This window comes from Rhodamnia argentea, chromosome 4 (assembly GCF_020921035.1).
Source record: "Rhodamnia argentea isolate NSW1041297 chromosome 4, ASM2092103v1, whole genome shotgun sequence".
NCBI lineage: Eukaryota > Viridiplantae > Streptophyta > Magnoliopsida > Myrtales > Myrtaceae > Rhodamnia > Rhodamnia argentea.
This window is the reverse complement of record NC_063153.1, coordinates 10666015-10683755: the sequence shown is the minus strand read 5'-3', so window position 1 is coordinate 10683755 and position 17741 is coordinate 10666015. Positions and strand designations below refer to the sequence as shown.

At 38.9% G+C, this 17741-nt stretch overlaps 1 protein-coding gene across 1 annotated transcript; it reads left to right on the top strand.

The window, feature by feature from the left end:
* The first annotated feature begins 9348 nt into the window (after positions 1–9348).
* Positions 9349–9855, top strand: LOC115750110 (lachrymatory-factor synthase-like). Its single transcript, XM_030687283.2, has one exon. It carries the CDS (start codon positions 9349–9351, stop codon positions 9853–9855), a length of 507 nt encoding a protein of 168 aa, XP_030543143.1.
* Positions 9856–17741: the final 7886 nt, after the last annotated feature.

Sequence of the window (17741 nt, the reverse complement as noted above, 5' to 3'; positions counted from 1 at the left end):
AAATCTGTTGTTGGGCAATCGAGTGAGGAGAAAATATTGGATAATCGAAATCATTGACTCGCACTTATACACAACTAAAATATTGAGTGCTCTAGTAGTAGTGCCACGTAGGTCATGCACTAGTCCATTCACCAATCACCGCTGCAGCAGGCGGCAGGTGATGCTCCGACGGTGGCAGGTTCATTTCGCTCGAGGAAATGATTCGCCGGCGTTCATTTTTTTCATTAACTTTTGCTGTTCTTTTCGAGGTGTTCAAGCTAGGGGAAATACACAAGTTTCTTTTTCTTTCTGAGTTGGGGAATCAAGAAGGAAATAAGCTCTGTGGATGCTTCTTGACTTCCCAAGCAAATGGGACAAACAAGCGGTTCGGTTTCCTTTGAAAAATATGTGGAGCCAAGTGCACGTAAAATTATCATAAAAAACTAATAAACTTATTATAATTACACCAACTTAATTCTAAATTTTTTTTATTCAATCCTAAACATTTTGCATTTGTGACAATTCAGTCAATCCGGCCAATTTTGAATAGCCAAGGCTGACGTGGATGCCAATCCGCGCCGGTCATCGGCAACATAATATTTTCGTATTTTTTTTAATTTTCATGTTCCTTTTTTTTTTCTTTTTTCTTTTTTTCTTCCAACTTCTACTTCTAGCCAGTTGCCGAACCTTGGCAATTGACTTTAGGAGAAACTCATCCCTGCTCGCCACCGACGAGGGCGAGGCTTACCTTGTTGTGGTTGTGCAAGGCCGACCCTCACCAGCCCAAATCTGGCATGGCCGAGCCTTGCCAACCCATGACAAGGCTGACCTCACCTAGTGGCAGCAACGTCAACCTTGTTAGCTGTCGCCTCTAGCCGGTCGCCGAGGTCCAACGAGCGGCTGGAGGAAGAAGAGGGAAGAAAAAATAAAAAATCAAAAAAATTTAAACGTCCAACGTTTACATTAGCACCGACCAGTCAAAATTGGCTGGATGGACTGAATTGTAAGGTTTAGGACTAAATCGGAAAAAAAGAAGAAGTTTAAAACTGGATTGATATGATTGCAATAAGTTTAGGACTTTTTGATAATTTTCCTGTCAAGTGCATGTCATTCTTCCAAGAGTAATGCCGCCATCAGCTTCTCATTTCCCTGAATTATGTAGGCTTATTCCCTGTGAAGTTTGTAAACGTTCATACGTTTCCTTTTGTGATCCATTAGTTAGGTTAATAGGTATAGAGGTGGCTAGTCCTTGCTTTTCGTAGAATCTTATGCCATCCTGATGAATCGATTTTGACCCCATGTACTCACTATAAGCATTGACCTTCACAGTCTTTATCAGCTAAGCTGGCTTTTGCTCCTTCAGAGGCCAATCTATTTATTATCATGTAAATCAAGTTAATTGTTAACCATCTCAAGTTGCTCCAATTCTCATAATGATTTTGTTAGATGTGTGTACTTTACTAAACATTGTCAAATAACGTGAAAAATAATCGATCTTTTAATTTGAATCAAATTCGAGAAGAAGAAATTATCAGGTAAATGAATAAGGAAAAAGTAGGACATCATAAACTTATGTTATTCGATCCATGTCTCTCTGTACCTAATTATGGAAAGATCCAGCTACAAGAACTGATGAATTCGAAGAACTTCAGAGCTACAATCACTCAAGTGTTTTCACTTACTCGCAAAGAGAAAATTCAGATACTATTCCTATTTCCCGTAATGTATAATACATTAATAGAATTGTGTTTTCTACATGCTCTAATTTGACTTTTGACACACACTAAAAACCCTTGATATTAATCGATTTTATCTTCAAATGAAGACCGGATTCCACCTAATTTGGATTCCACCATATTTGCTTGAAGATAAAGTCGCACTTAGAACACATCCAGATCGATAAAGGGTCATGTTTTGTGTGACAAAAATTACCAAAAAAGTCTTAAATCTATTGTACTTATGTTAATTCAGTCCTAAACCTTTTTTTTTTTATGACAATTCAGTCCTAATACAATTGTGCCAATTCAGTCCATTTGGCCGGCCGACGCCGACGACATATAATTTTATACTAAACATGGTGCATAAATTTACACAGAAAAAGGAAAAAAAGTTAACACAGATTCTAATAGATAACTGATAAGTCCATTGTCAGTTAACCATATTGTTTTCACACTCAACATTGTATTTTGAATATCTTTACTTAAAGAAATCAAATTCTTCCACATGCCGATCATCTAATAGTGAATTTGTAATAAAAAGAAAAAAGAGATTACACTGACAATGGACTCGATGAAAAATTAATCTAGTACATAAAGTGTGACATATATTGTATCATTGCTCCATTTGTTTTATTTTTCCAAAAAGATTCGTAAGACAATCCTGTTGAACGAGCAAGCAACAACAAATGGTTCAATGGCCACAAAATAATTTGATAAGCTTTGGAGAAGAAGACGGTAGAGAGAGTTTCTGCTCTATCTCACGTTACTTTTATTCATCAAATCAAAAAACCTATTAAATAGGCATAACATCCAAAACCACTTAGCAAGAAAATAGCAACAGAATAGCAATAACAAAAACCCACTAACATATCCCACTAACTAAAATATCCGTAGAAACAAACCCCTACAAACTAGGATCCCACGTAAAACAGAAAATTGACAATCCTTATAGTTTAGGATTACGTAACAGAAAAACAAATAAACATAAATAAGTAATCCTTGATCACGATGACTCGACGTGCGGGTTGGTGTTGTTTTATTTAATACTCCCCCTCAACACCAGCTTCCACTCTTTTCACCAAACCAAGCCGATGACGAAAACTTTCGAACTTGTTGCTACTCAAACTTTTCGTAAACAAATCTGCAGCTTGATGTTCTGTTCCAACATGCTCCAAGTCAATTTCTCCTTGCAAGACTTTTTCTCCGATAAAATGATAATGCACCTCCACATGCTTAGTCCTTGCGTGAAAAACTGGATTCTCCGCTAAACGTATTGCCGACAAGTTATCGCAATATAAAGAAATACCAAACTTTGTTGGTTGATGCGGGTCTTTCAATAATTGCATAAGCCAAGTGCTTTCTTGAGCTGCCATTGCTGCTGCTCGGTACTCTGCTTCCGTGGTTGACAAAGACACTGTTGGTTGTCTTTTGCTACACCAAGAAATTACTCCGGACCCAAGCATGAAAGCATACCCGGTAGTTGAGCGCCGGGTATCATGATCACCTGCGTAGTCGGCATCGCGATAGCCAACTAGTCTGCAAGCTCCACCTTTCTTATACATAATGCCATAGCCAAGTGTGCTCTTCACATATCTCGGGATTCGGCGAACCGATTCCAAATGAGTTTTCTTTGGATTTTGCATGTAGCGACTCATCACACCAACTGCAAAAGAAATATCCGGTCTTGTTAAAGTTAAGTAGATAAGACTACCTACCAACCGCCGGTACATGGTGGCATCTTCTAAATCTTTCCCTTCATGAGCACACATTTTAGCATTTGGCTCCATTGGTGTCGAGATTGGCTTACATTTAAGCATTGCAAATTTCTTCAACAAATCTTTGGAATACTTTTGCTGATGGAGAAACATCCCTTCCTCGGAATAGTCGACCTCTAAACCAAGAAAATGCTTGAGCTGTCCAAGTTCTTTCATCCCAAAGCGAACCGACAAATTCTTCTTGGTTTGAAGAATTTCTTCTTCACAATCTCCTGTGATGATTAAGTCATCCACATACACCAGCACAATAGCTACCTTCCCTCCTTTAGCCTTGACAAACAAGCTAGAATCCGCACATGTCACCGAATAACCACTGTGAGTAAGAAATTCAGCAATCTTACCATACCAAGCCCTTGGTGCTTGTTTCAACCCGTAGAGAGCCTTTCGGAGCTTACACACATACTCGGGATGATCTTGACTCTGAAAGCCCATCGGTTGACTCATGTAAATCTCCCGATCTAGCTCCCCATGCAAGAATGCATTCTTCACGTCCATTTGCCACGGGTTCCAACTTTTGCTCGCTGCAAGCGCTAGTAGGACTCTTACAGTTGTAAACTTTGCAACTGGACTAAATGTTTCATCATAGTCTAGTCCATATTGTTGAGAGAACCCTCGGGCTACCAGGCGAGCCTTGTGCCTCTCTACTGATCCATCCGTGCGGCGCTTTATCTTATACACCCATTTACAAGAAATAGGATTCACATCTCTTGGCTTTGGTGCGAGCTCCCAAGTCTGATTTCGCTCTAATGCTGCAATTTCCTCTTCCATAGCTTTAATCCACTCCGAACTTTGAGACGCTTCCTCAAATGTCTCTGGTTCTTTTGCATCTGCTTCTTCAACAATGGCAGCATTGGCATACTTGGGATTTGGCTTTACGGCTCTTGTTGATCTTCTAAGTGTAGCTGGTGTATCTGCTCCATTCGGCTCATCTTCTCCACTTGGTCTTTGGTATACACCTGTTTGCCAAGAATTTTGAGCTGTGCCTTCTGCAACATCTACATCATCATCTACGACTTCTGTTTCACTTGAACTCAACTGGAATTGAGAAATTCCCGACACTTCCTTAAAAACATCCGAGTCCGGTAGTACTTCCTTATTTGAGGACCACCATGAGGAAGCTTCATCAAACACCACATTCCGAGATGTGTAGCACTTCCCAGTTGTTGGGTCACAACATCGCCATCCTTTCCTTTGACTGTCGTATCCTACGAAGATACACCTAACAGCCTTTTTCTCCATCTTGCTACGTAAGTGATCGGGTACAAATACATAGCATACACATCCAAAAACTCGAAAATGACCAACAACGGGCTTCATGTTCCATATTTTTTCAAAAGGTGAAAGGAAACGTAACCTTTGTTGAGGAAGCCTATTGGTTACGAAAACCGCCGTCTTCATTGCTTCCGCCCAAAAACGCCCCTGAACATTCTTCGCATGAAGCATACTTCTACATACTTCTGCTAGATGCCTGTTCTTTCTCTCCGCTACCCCGTTTTGCTGCGGAGTACTAGCACATGTGAATTGATGGCGTATTCTACACTCTCGAAGAAAATCCGTGAATTCATCCGAGGTGTACTCTCCCCCGTTGTCGGTGCGTAAACAACGGATTCTTTTATCAATCTCCGCTTTTGCTACCTTCTCGAACTCTTTGAACTTTGAAAGAGTTTCAGATTATTCCTTCATAAAGTACACCCATACGTACCTCGAGAAGTCGTCAATGAAGGTCACCATGTACTTCATTCCACCAATGGAAGCTTGCTTAATTGGTCCGAACACATCAGAGTGAATCAACTCTAATGGTTCCTTCGCTTTGAATTTTGAGTCTTCGTACGGCGGTTGGTGCGCTTTTCCATATTGACAGCTCGCACAAACACTATCTGTTCTCACTTCAAGTTGTGGAAGTCCCGTCAACATCGACTTCTTCATCATCACATCTAGCTTAGAATAGCTAACGTGACTTAGCCGCATGTGCCACAAGTCTGCCGTCTCATTCCTTCTCGTCTTGTTCACATATGCGGTTTACGCAGACATCACATAGACAGACTCCGTTCTTCGTCCCTTCATTACCGGCTCTTCAGTAATCTCAAGGTCTCGATATATTTTCACATCTCGTGGACCAAATAGGACAAAATGGCCGGATGATGTTAATTGTGCTACCGAGAGAAGATTTTTCTTCATACCTGGAACGTGATAGACATTTTGGAGTGGCACCTCGGCATCACTACATTGAGGAGAGACGGCCGTATTACCGATGTGAGCTATCGGTAACTTTGAGTTATTCGCCGTCACCACCACCCGACTTCCCTTGTACTCTGACAAGTTCTGCAGCTTCTCTTTATCACCGGTCATATGGTTTGAGCAACCTGAGTCAACGATCCAATCATTCTCATAATCGATTTGATTGAATGTTGTTGCCGTAAGGGCTAACTCCTCCTCATCTACAGCGAGGAAAGCCTCAGCATCCCATCCTTCTTCGCTTTTGGAAGTAACAGCATTACTCTCGACGGCCTTCTTTTTTGACCAGCAATCCTTCGCCATATGACCCTTCTTCCGGCGGTTGTAGCACTTCCCTTCAAATTTTTGGCCATTGCCACGGTTCTTAGAACCATTCCATGAGCGAATGCTCCCTTCACCTTGATGACTTCTCACCTTGTCTTCACCTTGATGACTTCTCACCTTGTCATCATTCTTTTTAGATCCACCGTAAGCATGCTGCTTGGAATTCCACTTGCCTTTGTAGGCATAGAGTGCCTCTTCTTCATTCTTCAATGAGACTCCTCCCATTTGCTTAGCTAAGGCTTCTTGACCAGCTAGCAAATTTTCGAATTCGACAAGCGATGGCTGAATTTGCCATCCTTGTATGGCAGCGACAAAACTCCTGAATTCCGGCTTCAAACCATGGATGATGATTCGCTTCATCCTGGTATCGCCAATAGGAGCCTCCGGATCCAACTCGGTGATCTCTCGGCATAGCGTCTTCACTTTGTGAAAGTATTGTGCGACCGTCATGTCGCGCTGCGTCACCGACAACAACTCACTTTCTAAAAGTTGGAGCTTCGTGTCGTTCTTCTTAGAGAACAGCTTGGCAAACGTATCCCAAGCTTCCTTGGGAGTATCCACATCTCGTATATGCTCCAGCACATCCTCTTCAACCGTCGTCTTCAAAACGAACATGGCTTTGCCCGCTTTAATCTTCCATTTTCGCAATGTCCCATTCACATCTTCAGCCTCCGGTTGTCTCACATCGTTTCCATTCACAACCTCCCACAAATCCTGGCCCCGCATATAAGACATCATGCAGGTGGACCAAGAATTGTAGCTCTGGTTGTTGAGTTTCTTGATTCCGCCAACGACTTGAAGATCACCCATCTTGACAACAGAGATGCTCACCGAACGCCTGGAAGAAGGCTCTGATACCGGATTGTTGAACGAGCAAGCAACAACAAATGGTTCAATGGCCACAAAATAATTTGATAAGCTTTGGAGAAGAAGACGGTAGAGAGAGTTTCTGCTCTATCTCACGTTACTTTTATTCATCAATTCAAAAAACCTATTAAATAGGCATAACATCCAAAACCACTTAGCAAGAAAATAGCAACAGAATAGCAATAACAAAAACCCACTAACATATCCCACTAACTAAAATATCCGTAGAAACAAACCCCTACAAACTAGGATCCCACGTAAAACAGAAAATTGACAATCCTTATAGTTTAGGATTCCGTAACAGAAAAACAAATAAACATAAATAAGTAATCCTTGATCACGATGACTCGACGTGCGGGTTGGTGTTGTTTTATTTAATAAATCCATCATATATGTAATTTTTTCATTTAGTTTGCAATTAAGCGTCTCTTTATTTGCATATGCCGGAATTAACCACAGAGATTTAAAATTGTTCTCTTCAAATTCAATCAACTTAGAATTTAGTTACTAGTTTTCTGGCTAACAAAGAGTTGAAGAGGTCAAAGAATACACTCGTCATGGACACAAATGACAAACGAAATCGGACATTGGAGCAAACAAAATTTGATAATGTAAGCAATCTCAATGATGCAATTCCATACGGCAATGCTCTGGTCCACCAAAGAAACGTGATTCATGCTTTGCTAGTATTCCACAAAAAAATAATATTAATAATAAATAAAGGTATCTTTAGTCCCTGAACTATTGCAAATTTTCAATCAAGTCCCTCAACTTTTTTTTTTAATTGAGATTAAAGCAGATTAAATACGGACGAATAAGAACCAGAAATACGGACGTCACCGTTAAATGCCAACGTGGGTCTTACCCGACTTTAAAATTTTTTTTAAAGCAGATTAAAAATGGGACTAAAATTAAAAAAAAAAAGATTGAAAAAATAGCTCGCAAGCGGAGGCGGTGGCGGTGGCCATTGGGTGGTCACCTGAGGCTGGCGAGCACCCAGTCGCACTCACGTGTCTCAGTGACGCCGCTGCCGCTGTCGCCCACCTCAGGCCTTCTTTGCGGGTGTGCATGAATGTGGGTTAGGGTTAGGCTTTCTTAACCTTTATAATTTTCATTTTCTCTTTTCCATGTCAGCACATCCCAATTATTCTTACCTCTAATAAATAATAATGACCTGACATTCCACCTCACTATGTATATGACCAGAGAAATCAATTCTTTGATATGATTGCATAATATAATAAAGAAGAATTACCAAAAAAATCATGTACTTATTTTAATTGTGCCGGTTCGGTTCTAATCTTTTTTATAGTTGAGTCTTAAATTTTTTGTAATTATGTCAATTTAGTACATTTGGCCAGTTAGTACTAAAGTGATGCTGCATGGGCTGGCGTGATAATTTTTTAATAATAATTTTTTAATTTTTCAATTTTTTAAAAGATATTTTTTCTATCTTTGCTTTTCTTTTTTCGGTTTGGGCGAGCGGAGCTCGCTGGACATCGACAGGTGGCCAACAGGAGGTTGCCGGCCCAAACCCAAAACAAAAAAGAAAAAAAAAACAAAAATTATAATGGAATAAAAATATTAAAAATATTAAAATTTTATAAAATAAATTTCACATCAGCGCCGACCTGCGAAATGGACTGATTTGACATAATTGGAAAATATTTAGGACTTAATTGGTAAAAAAAATATTTAAGACTGAATTGACACAATTACAATAAATTTAGAACTTTTTTGGTAATTTTTTTATATGATAATCATAAATAGGAAAACTGCCAACGTGCAATCCGTGTTGTAATGCAAACGCATAAAAGGAAATTTTACTTAGAAAAGGACATGATTCATACGATCGGGCCGATCGGAGTTGAGTTGGTGGGGTGAAGAGGAGGAGGAGTTGACGGGGGTCCACTTCGGTGTTTCGAGGCTTTGGCTTTTGGTTTTCTTTTGGCTACATAAGAGAGGGAGAAGAGGGGTTAATACAGGTATTCTTTAAAATTGAGGCGAGTAGTTTTCCTATTTGTAGCTCACTTGTTAGGTGATTGTTGGAGAAATTGTCTAATTAGTTCTAAATCTATTGTATGAATGTCAATTTGATCTTACATATTTGCATGGAATTTTAATGCAGTCCTTTCGATCATATTTAGTTGAAAAATGCTGACACAGCGCTATGCCACGCAAGATAATCGGCGATGACTAGACATATTGAGTACACATGCAGCATAACTTTTGAGATCATATCATATTCAGTACACATGCATCTTACCACTCGTTTATTTTTTAGAGTGAAGTGTCATATTCAGTTAGCATGCTCGAGAAATTAGAATTCATACTCTTCCACGTGCACCAATGCCATAGTTTCTGTGAAAAATGGAAAACTGAAGATTTCTTTATAAAAGTCTCCATCCTTGCCATAAACCCAACAACTCTCTCTCTCTCTCGCTAAATCAATGGCAGAAGAAACCCAACCAAAATGGGAAGGCAAGGCCACTGCTGATCTGAAAGGGCCAACACCGGACCAAGTGTGGCCATTCCTGGAGGACTTTTGCAGCCTTCACAAGTTGCTTCCCTCCATCGACACGTGCCACCGAGTCGAGGGCATACCAGGCCAGCCTGGCCTCATCCGGTACTGTGCCTCCGCCTCCCTCGGCGGCGACTTGGACCCGTCGAAGCTCAAATGGGCCAATGAGCGGCTCCTCATGATGGACCCTAGTGACAAGTGCTTCAGCTATGAGGTCTTGGACAACAATATGGGGCTCAAATCCTATGTTTCCACAGTTAGAGTGATGCCCATGAATGCTGGGGATGGTAAGAATGGTGGGTGCATGATTGAGTGGTCTTTTGCGTCTGATCCAGTTGAGGGTTGGGGGCTCCAAGATTTGAGCTCTTACATTGATTTTTGCCTCCAATCTATGGCCACGAAGATCAAAAGTGCAATTCAAGAAGCTAGGGGGTGAAGTGAGAAAGATGTGATCTCTCTTGTTAATTGATTATCTGTGCTTTAAATCATTAGGACATGATTATGATCGATCTCTTACGGTTGCATCTTGCATTTGTTTCCCTCAACAGGGGATTTTCACTCGGAATGTGAAAATCTTTCACCAATGTGTTGATCTTGGGCAGAAATTGCCTGGCTTGTAATTGAAAAGCAATGAACGATCAATTTGGGAAATTAGAGTACTGGGAAACTAAATCTGTAAAGAGCGAGGTAAATAGAAATAATGAACTTCATTGACTTGATGTTTGGAAAAGAGATAAATATCTCTATACATGCTTACAGTGGACATCTATAGCCCACTAATTACTACTCACAAACAGTCACTACTTTGAGTACGATTACAACCGCACATTTTTCGAGATTTCAGGGTTTCTATTCGCACATTAATCAATCTTATCTACAAGCGGTGACAACTTCCAAGACCACTAAGACATTTCAAACATCACTTCGCATTTGTGCCTCCACTGGACATCTTTGACCGACCCATTCTCCTTTGTTGTGTCCAACACTTAAGCAAAATTTTACAGTAATTGATCACCCATAGGCTTTGTCGACGAGCTATTGTCGATTGCTCTCATATGTAGTTGTCAATCTACCTTTGTCCTCTCGATTATCCAATCAAATATCTCCATTTATCGATTATAAGGAGCTGATTACTGTTTTTTTTTTTTTTTGAAACCGTAAACAACATTTCTTGGAGATCTAATCTAATCGTGGGTTACTTTTTCTTTGCTTCATCTTCCTTTCTGTCTTTAATTTGAGCATCAATGATAAGATTTTTTTTTTCAGTTACTTATGCAGATTTTTTTCTTGTGAACATTCTATTCTTTTTATAATCCATTGATTAGGTTGGCGATATAAAAATATGTGGTCCTTCCTTTTCTATAAATCTTAGGCCAACTTGATTAAGTGATTGTCATCCAATGTGCTCACTATATGCATCGCCTTTCACAGCCCTTTATCAGCTGAGCCGGCTTTTGCTCCTTTAGAAGCCATTGTTTTAGTATTTACATAAATCAAGTTGATTGTTAACTAGGGGTGAGCATTGTTCTAGGATAGAACTAGGAAATAAAGAACCGGATTACCAGTTCTTTGTCCTGTTCCAGGTTTAGATGAGCTAGGATCCGGTTTCTAATTCTATTTTTCTAGGATATGCGGGTTCCAATTCCCTATGGACCGAATCGGAACCAGAACTAGAGGACCTAACTTAACAAACCCTAACAAAACATAACACGTTCTGATATTCTAACTTGGAGACTACAGTGCTGCGGTTTTCTTTACATAATCCAGAGTTCAGTTTTCTTGGGCCAATCCGCTTTTTTCCAAATTCCTAAAGCATATGAATGATTCAAAATTCCTCAGAGAATTAAGACAGAAAGGAGATGTCATCATGCAGATATTGAAGGAACGGATCTTTGAAGAGTTTTGTTCTTAATGTCCTCAGTGTGATCAGATGTTCTATTAAATGTTCTTTGCACATGTAAAAGCGTTTTCTGAGAACTTGTCCTGTGTAAAATTTCTGAACTTCCCTTTCTTTCAATGTCTTTACAAAAACTTGCAACATGTATTTGGCTTAATCGCTGCCTAAGTCACTAGTTAACAATAGCCATGCTATGTAAGATTGATCAATAGAGACACGTCTCTTATCCATGACACTCATCATAAACAACGATATTGGGGATCGAAGGGGGAGGAAGAGTGGCACTGGTTATCATGCCCTTAGGAAAAAATACATCTCATCCAGGATTTTTTCCCCTCTTACGAAATAGAAAACTTATAAAAAGTCTTGGAGTCTTGGAGTCTCGAGAGAGAGAGAGAGAGAGAGAGAGAGAGAGAGAGAGGGGGGGGGAGGAGTCTACATATGATTTCACAAACCAAGCAATGAATAACTAGGAAATCAAATTTAATCTCATTTTTGTTGTTGCACTCACAGTCATTTTTCTTAACTAAATACGAAAAAAAGAACAAATTGAAATTGGTAGGCTTCCGGTACCCTAGAACTAGACTTTGAAACTTGTGAAATGATAAGTTTTAGGTTCCAAGATAAGCAAGGTAAATTTTAGGTTCCCAAAAAAATGAGAAACTATTCTAGCGAGCGGGTTACGGGTTAGTGGAACCTGTAAGGAACCCGGAACCGTTCACTCCAATGTTAACCATTTCATGTTGCTCCAAATTCCAAAGTTATTTGTTAATGTGTGTACTTTACTGAATGTCGTGAAACGTGGTGGAAGTGAACGGGTCTTACAATTTGCATCTAATGCGAGAAGAAGAAATTATCAAAGCAATTAATAAAGAACAATAAACACACCATGTATTCTTGCAGTTGACTCCGAGTATCAGCACCTACTCTAAGGCGGGAGTCAGCTGCAAAGAATCCAATCCACAATGAAACTAGAGATTTGCAAGGCTACAATCGCTTAATGGCTCAATAATTACACCCAAGGAAAATGCACAGGGAGAAAACCCTAAGCAAGCCTCTCCTTGTTTGCTCTGATGTGCAATGACTAAATAGAATATCCATTTGTACATATTTTTATTGTTTTTATTCGTGATTATCTTTAATATAAGATCATACTCAACTAGATTTCTGATTCCATTAAATTTGCTTGGAGATAACATCCCAGTCGGAAGACATCCAAAATACGGGCGAGACTTCTACCAGGTCACGTTTTATCTACAAGCTTATATTCGAGACACTATTTGACACTAAATATGATGCTTAATTTTACTTAGGAACACAACAAAAAAAATCGATAGAGATTCCAATACGGATAATTGTTAAGTTCACCGCCAATCTAAAAAAAAATTGTGTATGGTCACAATTACATTGTTGACATGTATAATTTCGAGATAAAGATGTAAACGAATTCAATTAGAAAACATTGAATGCGTAAATCAATTCTTAAACTGGCAATGGACCAAGTAAAGTTTCTTTTTATTTTGATGGGAACGGCCTACTAAAGCGTTGTATTTAGTTGCATATGCCCGGATTAGCCACAGATTCAATTGTCCTTGGCGGTACTGGTGGAGTGACCGCCGCCGTTGCCCACCATAACCCTTCTTCCCTATGATTGTGTGTGAATGTGGGCTACGGTTTATTTAATTATTTTTATTTTCTTGAATTGAATTTTTGGTTCTTATTGATGTCAGCACACCTTAGTTAGTCCACTCCGCACCGATGTGGTACTAACATAGCATTCCACCTCACAATTCCGCTTGCATATTTAACTGAATAACTAACTTAAAATACAATCAGAAAAAAAAAATGTTCAAGGACTTGATTGAACATTTTGAAAAAGGTTAAGGACTTTGGTAAGTGCATGGATGTGTCTAAGTTACACCGATACCAACACGCAACACAGCACAATACACCGACACTTCGTTTCTCAAAAAACAAAGAATTCAGATACGTTGGGAGACAACGTATATTAAATTTGTGTTTTTATATATATACAACGTTGAACTTCTTCTTCTTCTTCTTCTTCTTCTTCTTCTTGTGTTAGGCATTGACAATTAGATTTTTTTTTGGGCTGGCTTGCTATATTAATTTTAGGGTAGCTAGATATATGACTTAAGTACATATATTTTCAATAAGTTTACATTTTGACTCTTATTTTTTTGAAAATATCTAAAATTGACCATATGTGTGTCGGAATAGAATGTCAAGATGCTGAACTCGCATGTCACTGTCATGTCCCGTCCCGAGTGCTGACGATGTATGACACCTATTGATCACGTGTCGGAGAGTGTTTGACACGCGTCCGACACGATACGAAGGCCTCCAAAGAGTGTCTGTGCTTCCTAGATATATGTATATATGTATGGTCCTTAAACTAAGGACTGATTTATGATTGGTATAATTTCTAACTAGAGAACAAGAAGTCTTTGACATGTTATAACAATCATAAGTAGGAAAAGTGCCAATTTGCTTTTTGTGTTGTAATAAATGAAAAGGAAGATTAGTAAAAGTGCCAATTTGCTTTTTGTGTTTTATTAAATGAAAAGGAAGATCAGTCTAGAAAAGGAAATAAATCATGTGATGGCCAAGAGGCCTGGCGGGCCGATCGGCCTAAATTGGGAAGATCAGTCTAGAAAAGGAAATAAATCACGTGATGGCCAAGAGGCCTGGCGGGCCTATCGGCCTAAATTGGTTGGCATGGCTCGTGGAAATTTTTTCCACGGGAACCACTAGGCCCCAAAACATGAGCTTTCGAAATCATTATCATTTATTCATTACCGATGTATCTTATCACTCATTTATTTTGCCAGAGCAAAGTGTCACGTTCAATCAAACACACTTGAAAGAGTTCAGAAATTCGTACACTTCCACGCACGCCAATGCCGTAGTTTCACCGTTCGTTTTGCTTCACATGCTAATGGCTCGCAAGTCCGTGGTCTAGCGATCTAGAGGGGAAGTGGTATCTGAAGCTAGGTAGACCCTTTCCGCGTGGTGTGTTCATTCCAAAAGAACTTTGGAGCTTAGGGTTCCACTTGACATCAACTCGTATCGGGATAGGGATAAATTGAATAGAGAATCGGGTCAAGGAACTCACTTTTTTTGCTTATCCTTCATAAAATGGCTCTATTTAGATAGCTTATGCTTATGAAATGAAGCCCGAGATACCCTACCCATCCTTATCGTTCTCGAGAGTGCATTCGGTACGGCTTTTCCATAACCGCTTCAGTCGTGAAATGGGGTGCTTTAATTTTTTGAGGCGTGCCGTAAAAATCCCATAACTGCGGCACCCTCGCAATAGAAGTACTTTCGCAGCAACTTCTACAAAGCCATCTTTGGTAACTTCGAGGTTCCGTAACTTTTTAAACTTCATAAGGATTATTTTATGGGATACATGCATTGAAAGTCTTAAAATTTGGAGAGAAATGTCAAAAAAATCTTAAACCTATTGCATTGATGCCAATTCAATCATAAACTTTTTATTAGTGCCAATTCGGTCATAAACCTTTTGTCTTGGTGCCAATTCAGCCCTAAACATTTGCATTTGTGCTAATTCAATTGATCGGTTTAGGAATGAATTGACACAAATGCAAAATGTTTAAAACTTTTTTGACACTTTTACCTAAAACTTGTTAAGAAAGTGCAATTAAGTCTGAAAACTTTCAAAAAGTGCAATTAAATCTTAAATTTTTTCGGAAAGGTCAATTGAGTCATAAAACTTCAAAAAATTATAATCATGTTCTAAAACTTGTCAAATTTGTGAAATCAAGTCCTTCCATTAATTATCATTTATGAAAGTTTTAGAACTCGATTACATTTTCGTGACAAGTTTAGGATTGGATTGCACTTTTTGAAAGTTTTAAGACTAAATTACACTATGGTAATAAGTTTTAGGACTTTCAATGCATTTATTTATTTTTATCAAGACAAAAAATATGCACATCAAGTACGTTTCTAATTGCCCCGTTCTTTCTTTTTTTTTTCTTCCTTTTGAACTCCATAGAAAACTTCTCCCTCGCCACCACATCGTCCACATTTCTCGATGACTGGTCCTCCTTCTACATTAACTACGAAGAGCGGGAAAGCAACTAATGCTTCGAGAGTGTCCTTTTCAATTGCATCGTGGACAAGAGGGGCCTTAGAAAACCTCCCTATTGTTATCCGGATGAGAAAGCAAGCAATCTTTGTGTTGTCTCGCTCGGTGTTCATATGGCTTCCTTTTTTATGTTCTTTGGTCTCGGATCATTAGCATTGGAGAGGGAGTCATAGCGAGGGGGACCAAACTAGGGTTTATCTCCCGTGATTTGCGTGCAATCACTCAACTTTATCGCTCCCTTTTCATTGGAACATCACCGTCGATCCACAATCAATCTATTAAATCTCCGCATAGTGAACGTCGTGTAGCTCCGTTCTCATCTCCATAGGTGTTTGTTTCATCAACTTCCTCAATTGGTGAGAACTTCATAGCAAGGGACACCATCTAATCATTTAGGTATATGGCCCTCTAAATAGTTCCTTTGAATTTAGACTGTCTTAGCTTCATCAAAGTGGGTAAACTTCATCGATGGCCACCAAAATGTTGTTAGAATTTTCCATAAGATCTTCAGCGTGGAATTTAATCAATATATACACCAAACTTTTGTTTTGTTAGGAAAAATGCGCTCTCACCATTTTCAGATCAATTTTCCTTTTTAGAAAACCTAATGTGATATGGTACGTGTTTCATCTACGTGGCATTGATGTGGCAACATCTAGCTGCCATCTTATTATAACTGAAAAAAAACCATAAAAGAAGAAGTTTCAAATAGGGGTATGAGGCACTCTATTCGCTTCTTTGACTTTCATTTCTGTTTTGTTATTTTGCTTTACTATTTGTGCTTATGTGGTCTGGATATGGCACCAAATCATTGTTACAGATGTGCTAGGAAAGGCTATATTCGGCTAGAAATTAGGTCCAAAGATGGTTAGAGTACATTAATATGAAAAACTAAGAGTTTATGGTATTGAGCGATTGAAATTAACATTAGAAAAATGGTAAAATTGTCTAAAAAATCTTAAACCTATTGCATTTGTACCAATTCAGTCATAAACCTTTTGACAACTTGCAAATTCAATCATAAACCTTTCAATTATGCCAATTTGGTTCTAAAATTTTTAATGGTTTACCAATTTAGTCCTAAACCTTTTCATGAACTACCAATTTAGTCCCGACCAGCCAAGTACTCAAATAAAAGGTTTATCACTAAAATGACAAAATTTCAAAAGATTTATGACTAAATTGACAAAATTTCAAAAGATTTAGAACTAAATTGGCATAATTGAAAGGTTTAGGACTGAACTCGCAAGTCATCAAAAATTTTAGGACTGAATTGGCACAAGTGCAATAGGTTTATAACTTTTTTTGTAATTTCCCCTTCGAAAAGCTTATTGGAAAATATTATCAAAGTCCAATGACCGCCAATGTGAAAAGGATTGTCCCCAATGTTGGAATTTCCGAATTGGACAAACTTAACAGTTTGGGTGAGCTTAGATGAAAAACATGAATGGAAATAAACCACATTACGTATGTGATCGGTCAAACAGTGGATGGAATCAAGAGAGGATAATATAGAATCTGAACAAGAATTGCAAATTGAGAATGGATTCTATAACAATCTTTGGGTGACTTTTATGCTAACAATTTATTTTGATCCACAAAAAAAAATAATTAATTAAAAATTATTATGGGGTTCGTTCCTTTAAAAACTTATGGCTTGCAATAAACTGTTATTCCCACAATCACTAAAAAACAATTATGCTAGCAAAGTCCTTGCATAATCTCTGTCCGCTTTCGATAAGTATGAAACAGTGGACTCGAATTAAGGGAGAGTAATGCACGCATGCATTACTATGTGAAGCTGCACGTGAATACTCACAAGTGCAAACCCTAAAAGCGAAATTCTTGGCTTACCGAGAGATCTGTCGTCTTGCAACAACAAAAAGAAGTTTCTGCAAATTGCAAGGAGAAAATTTACCTGTGGGTGGTGCAATTTGATCACTGAATGTCATACCAAGAAAGCAACCCCTCATCGGTTAAAGCGTCCAGATATTTTTTAGCCTGTCAAGGTTCAAATCATGGAAGGGAAAAAAAAGAGAAGAAGAAAAAAGACGTACGACCAATGTCACATTTTCAACTTTCATGACCATCTTTTCGTCTGTTGATGTAATCTCCCTTGGAGATTCAATCCACAGGAAGATGAGAGCCTTGTCTATATAAACCCTTCTTTCTCTACGTAGAAAAAAGTGCATACTAAGCGAATGATCAGCTTCATATACGAAAGGGTGCTCGTCGCGGTCGATTCTGATGAAACCACAGAGGGGCTTTGCTCAGCATGAGGGCTTGAGAACGA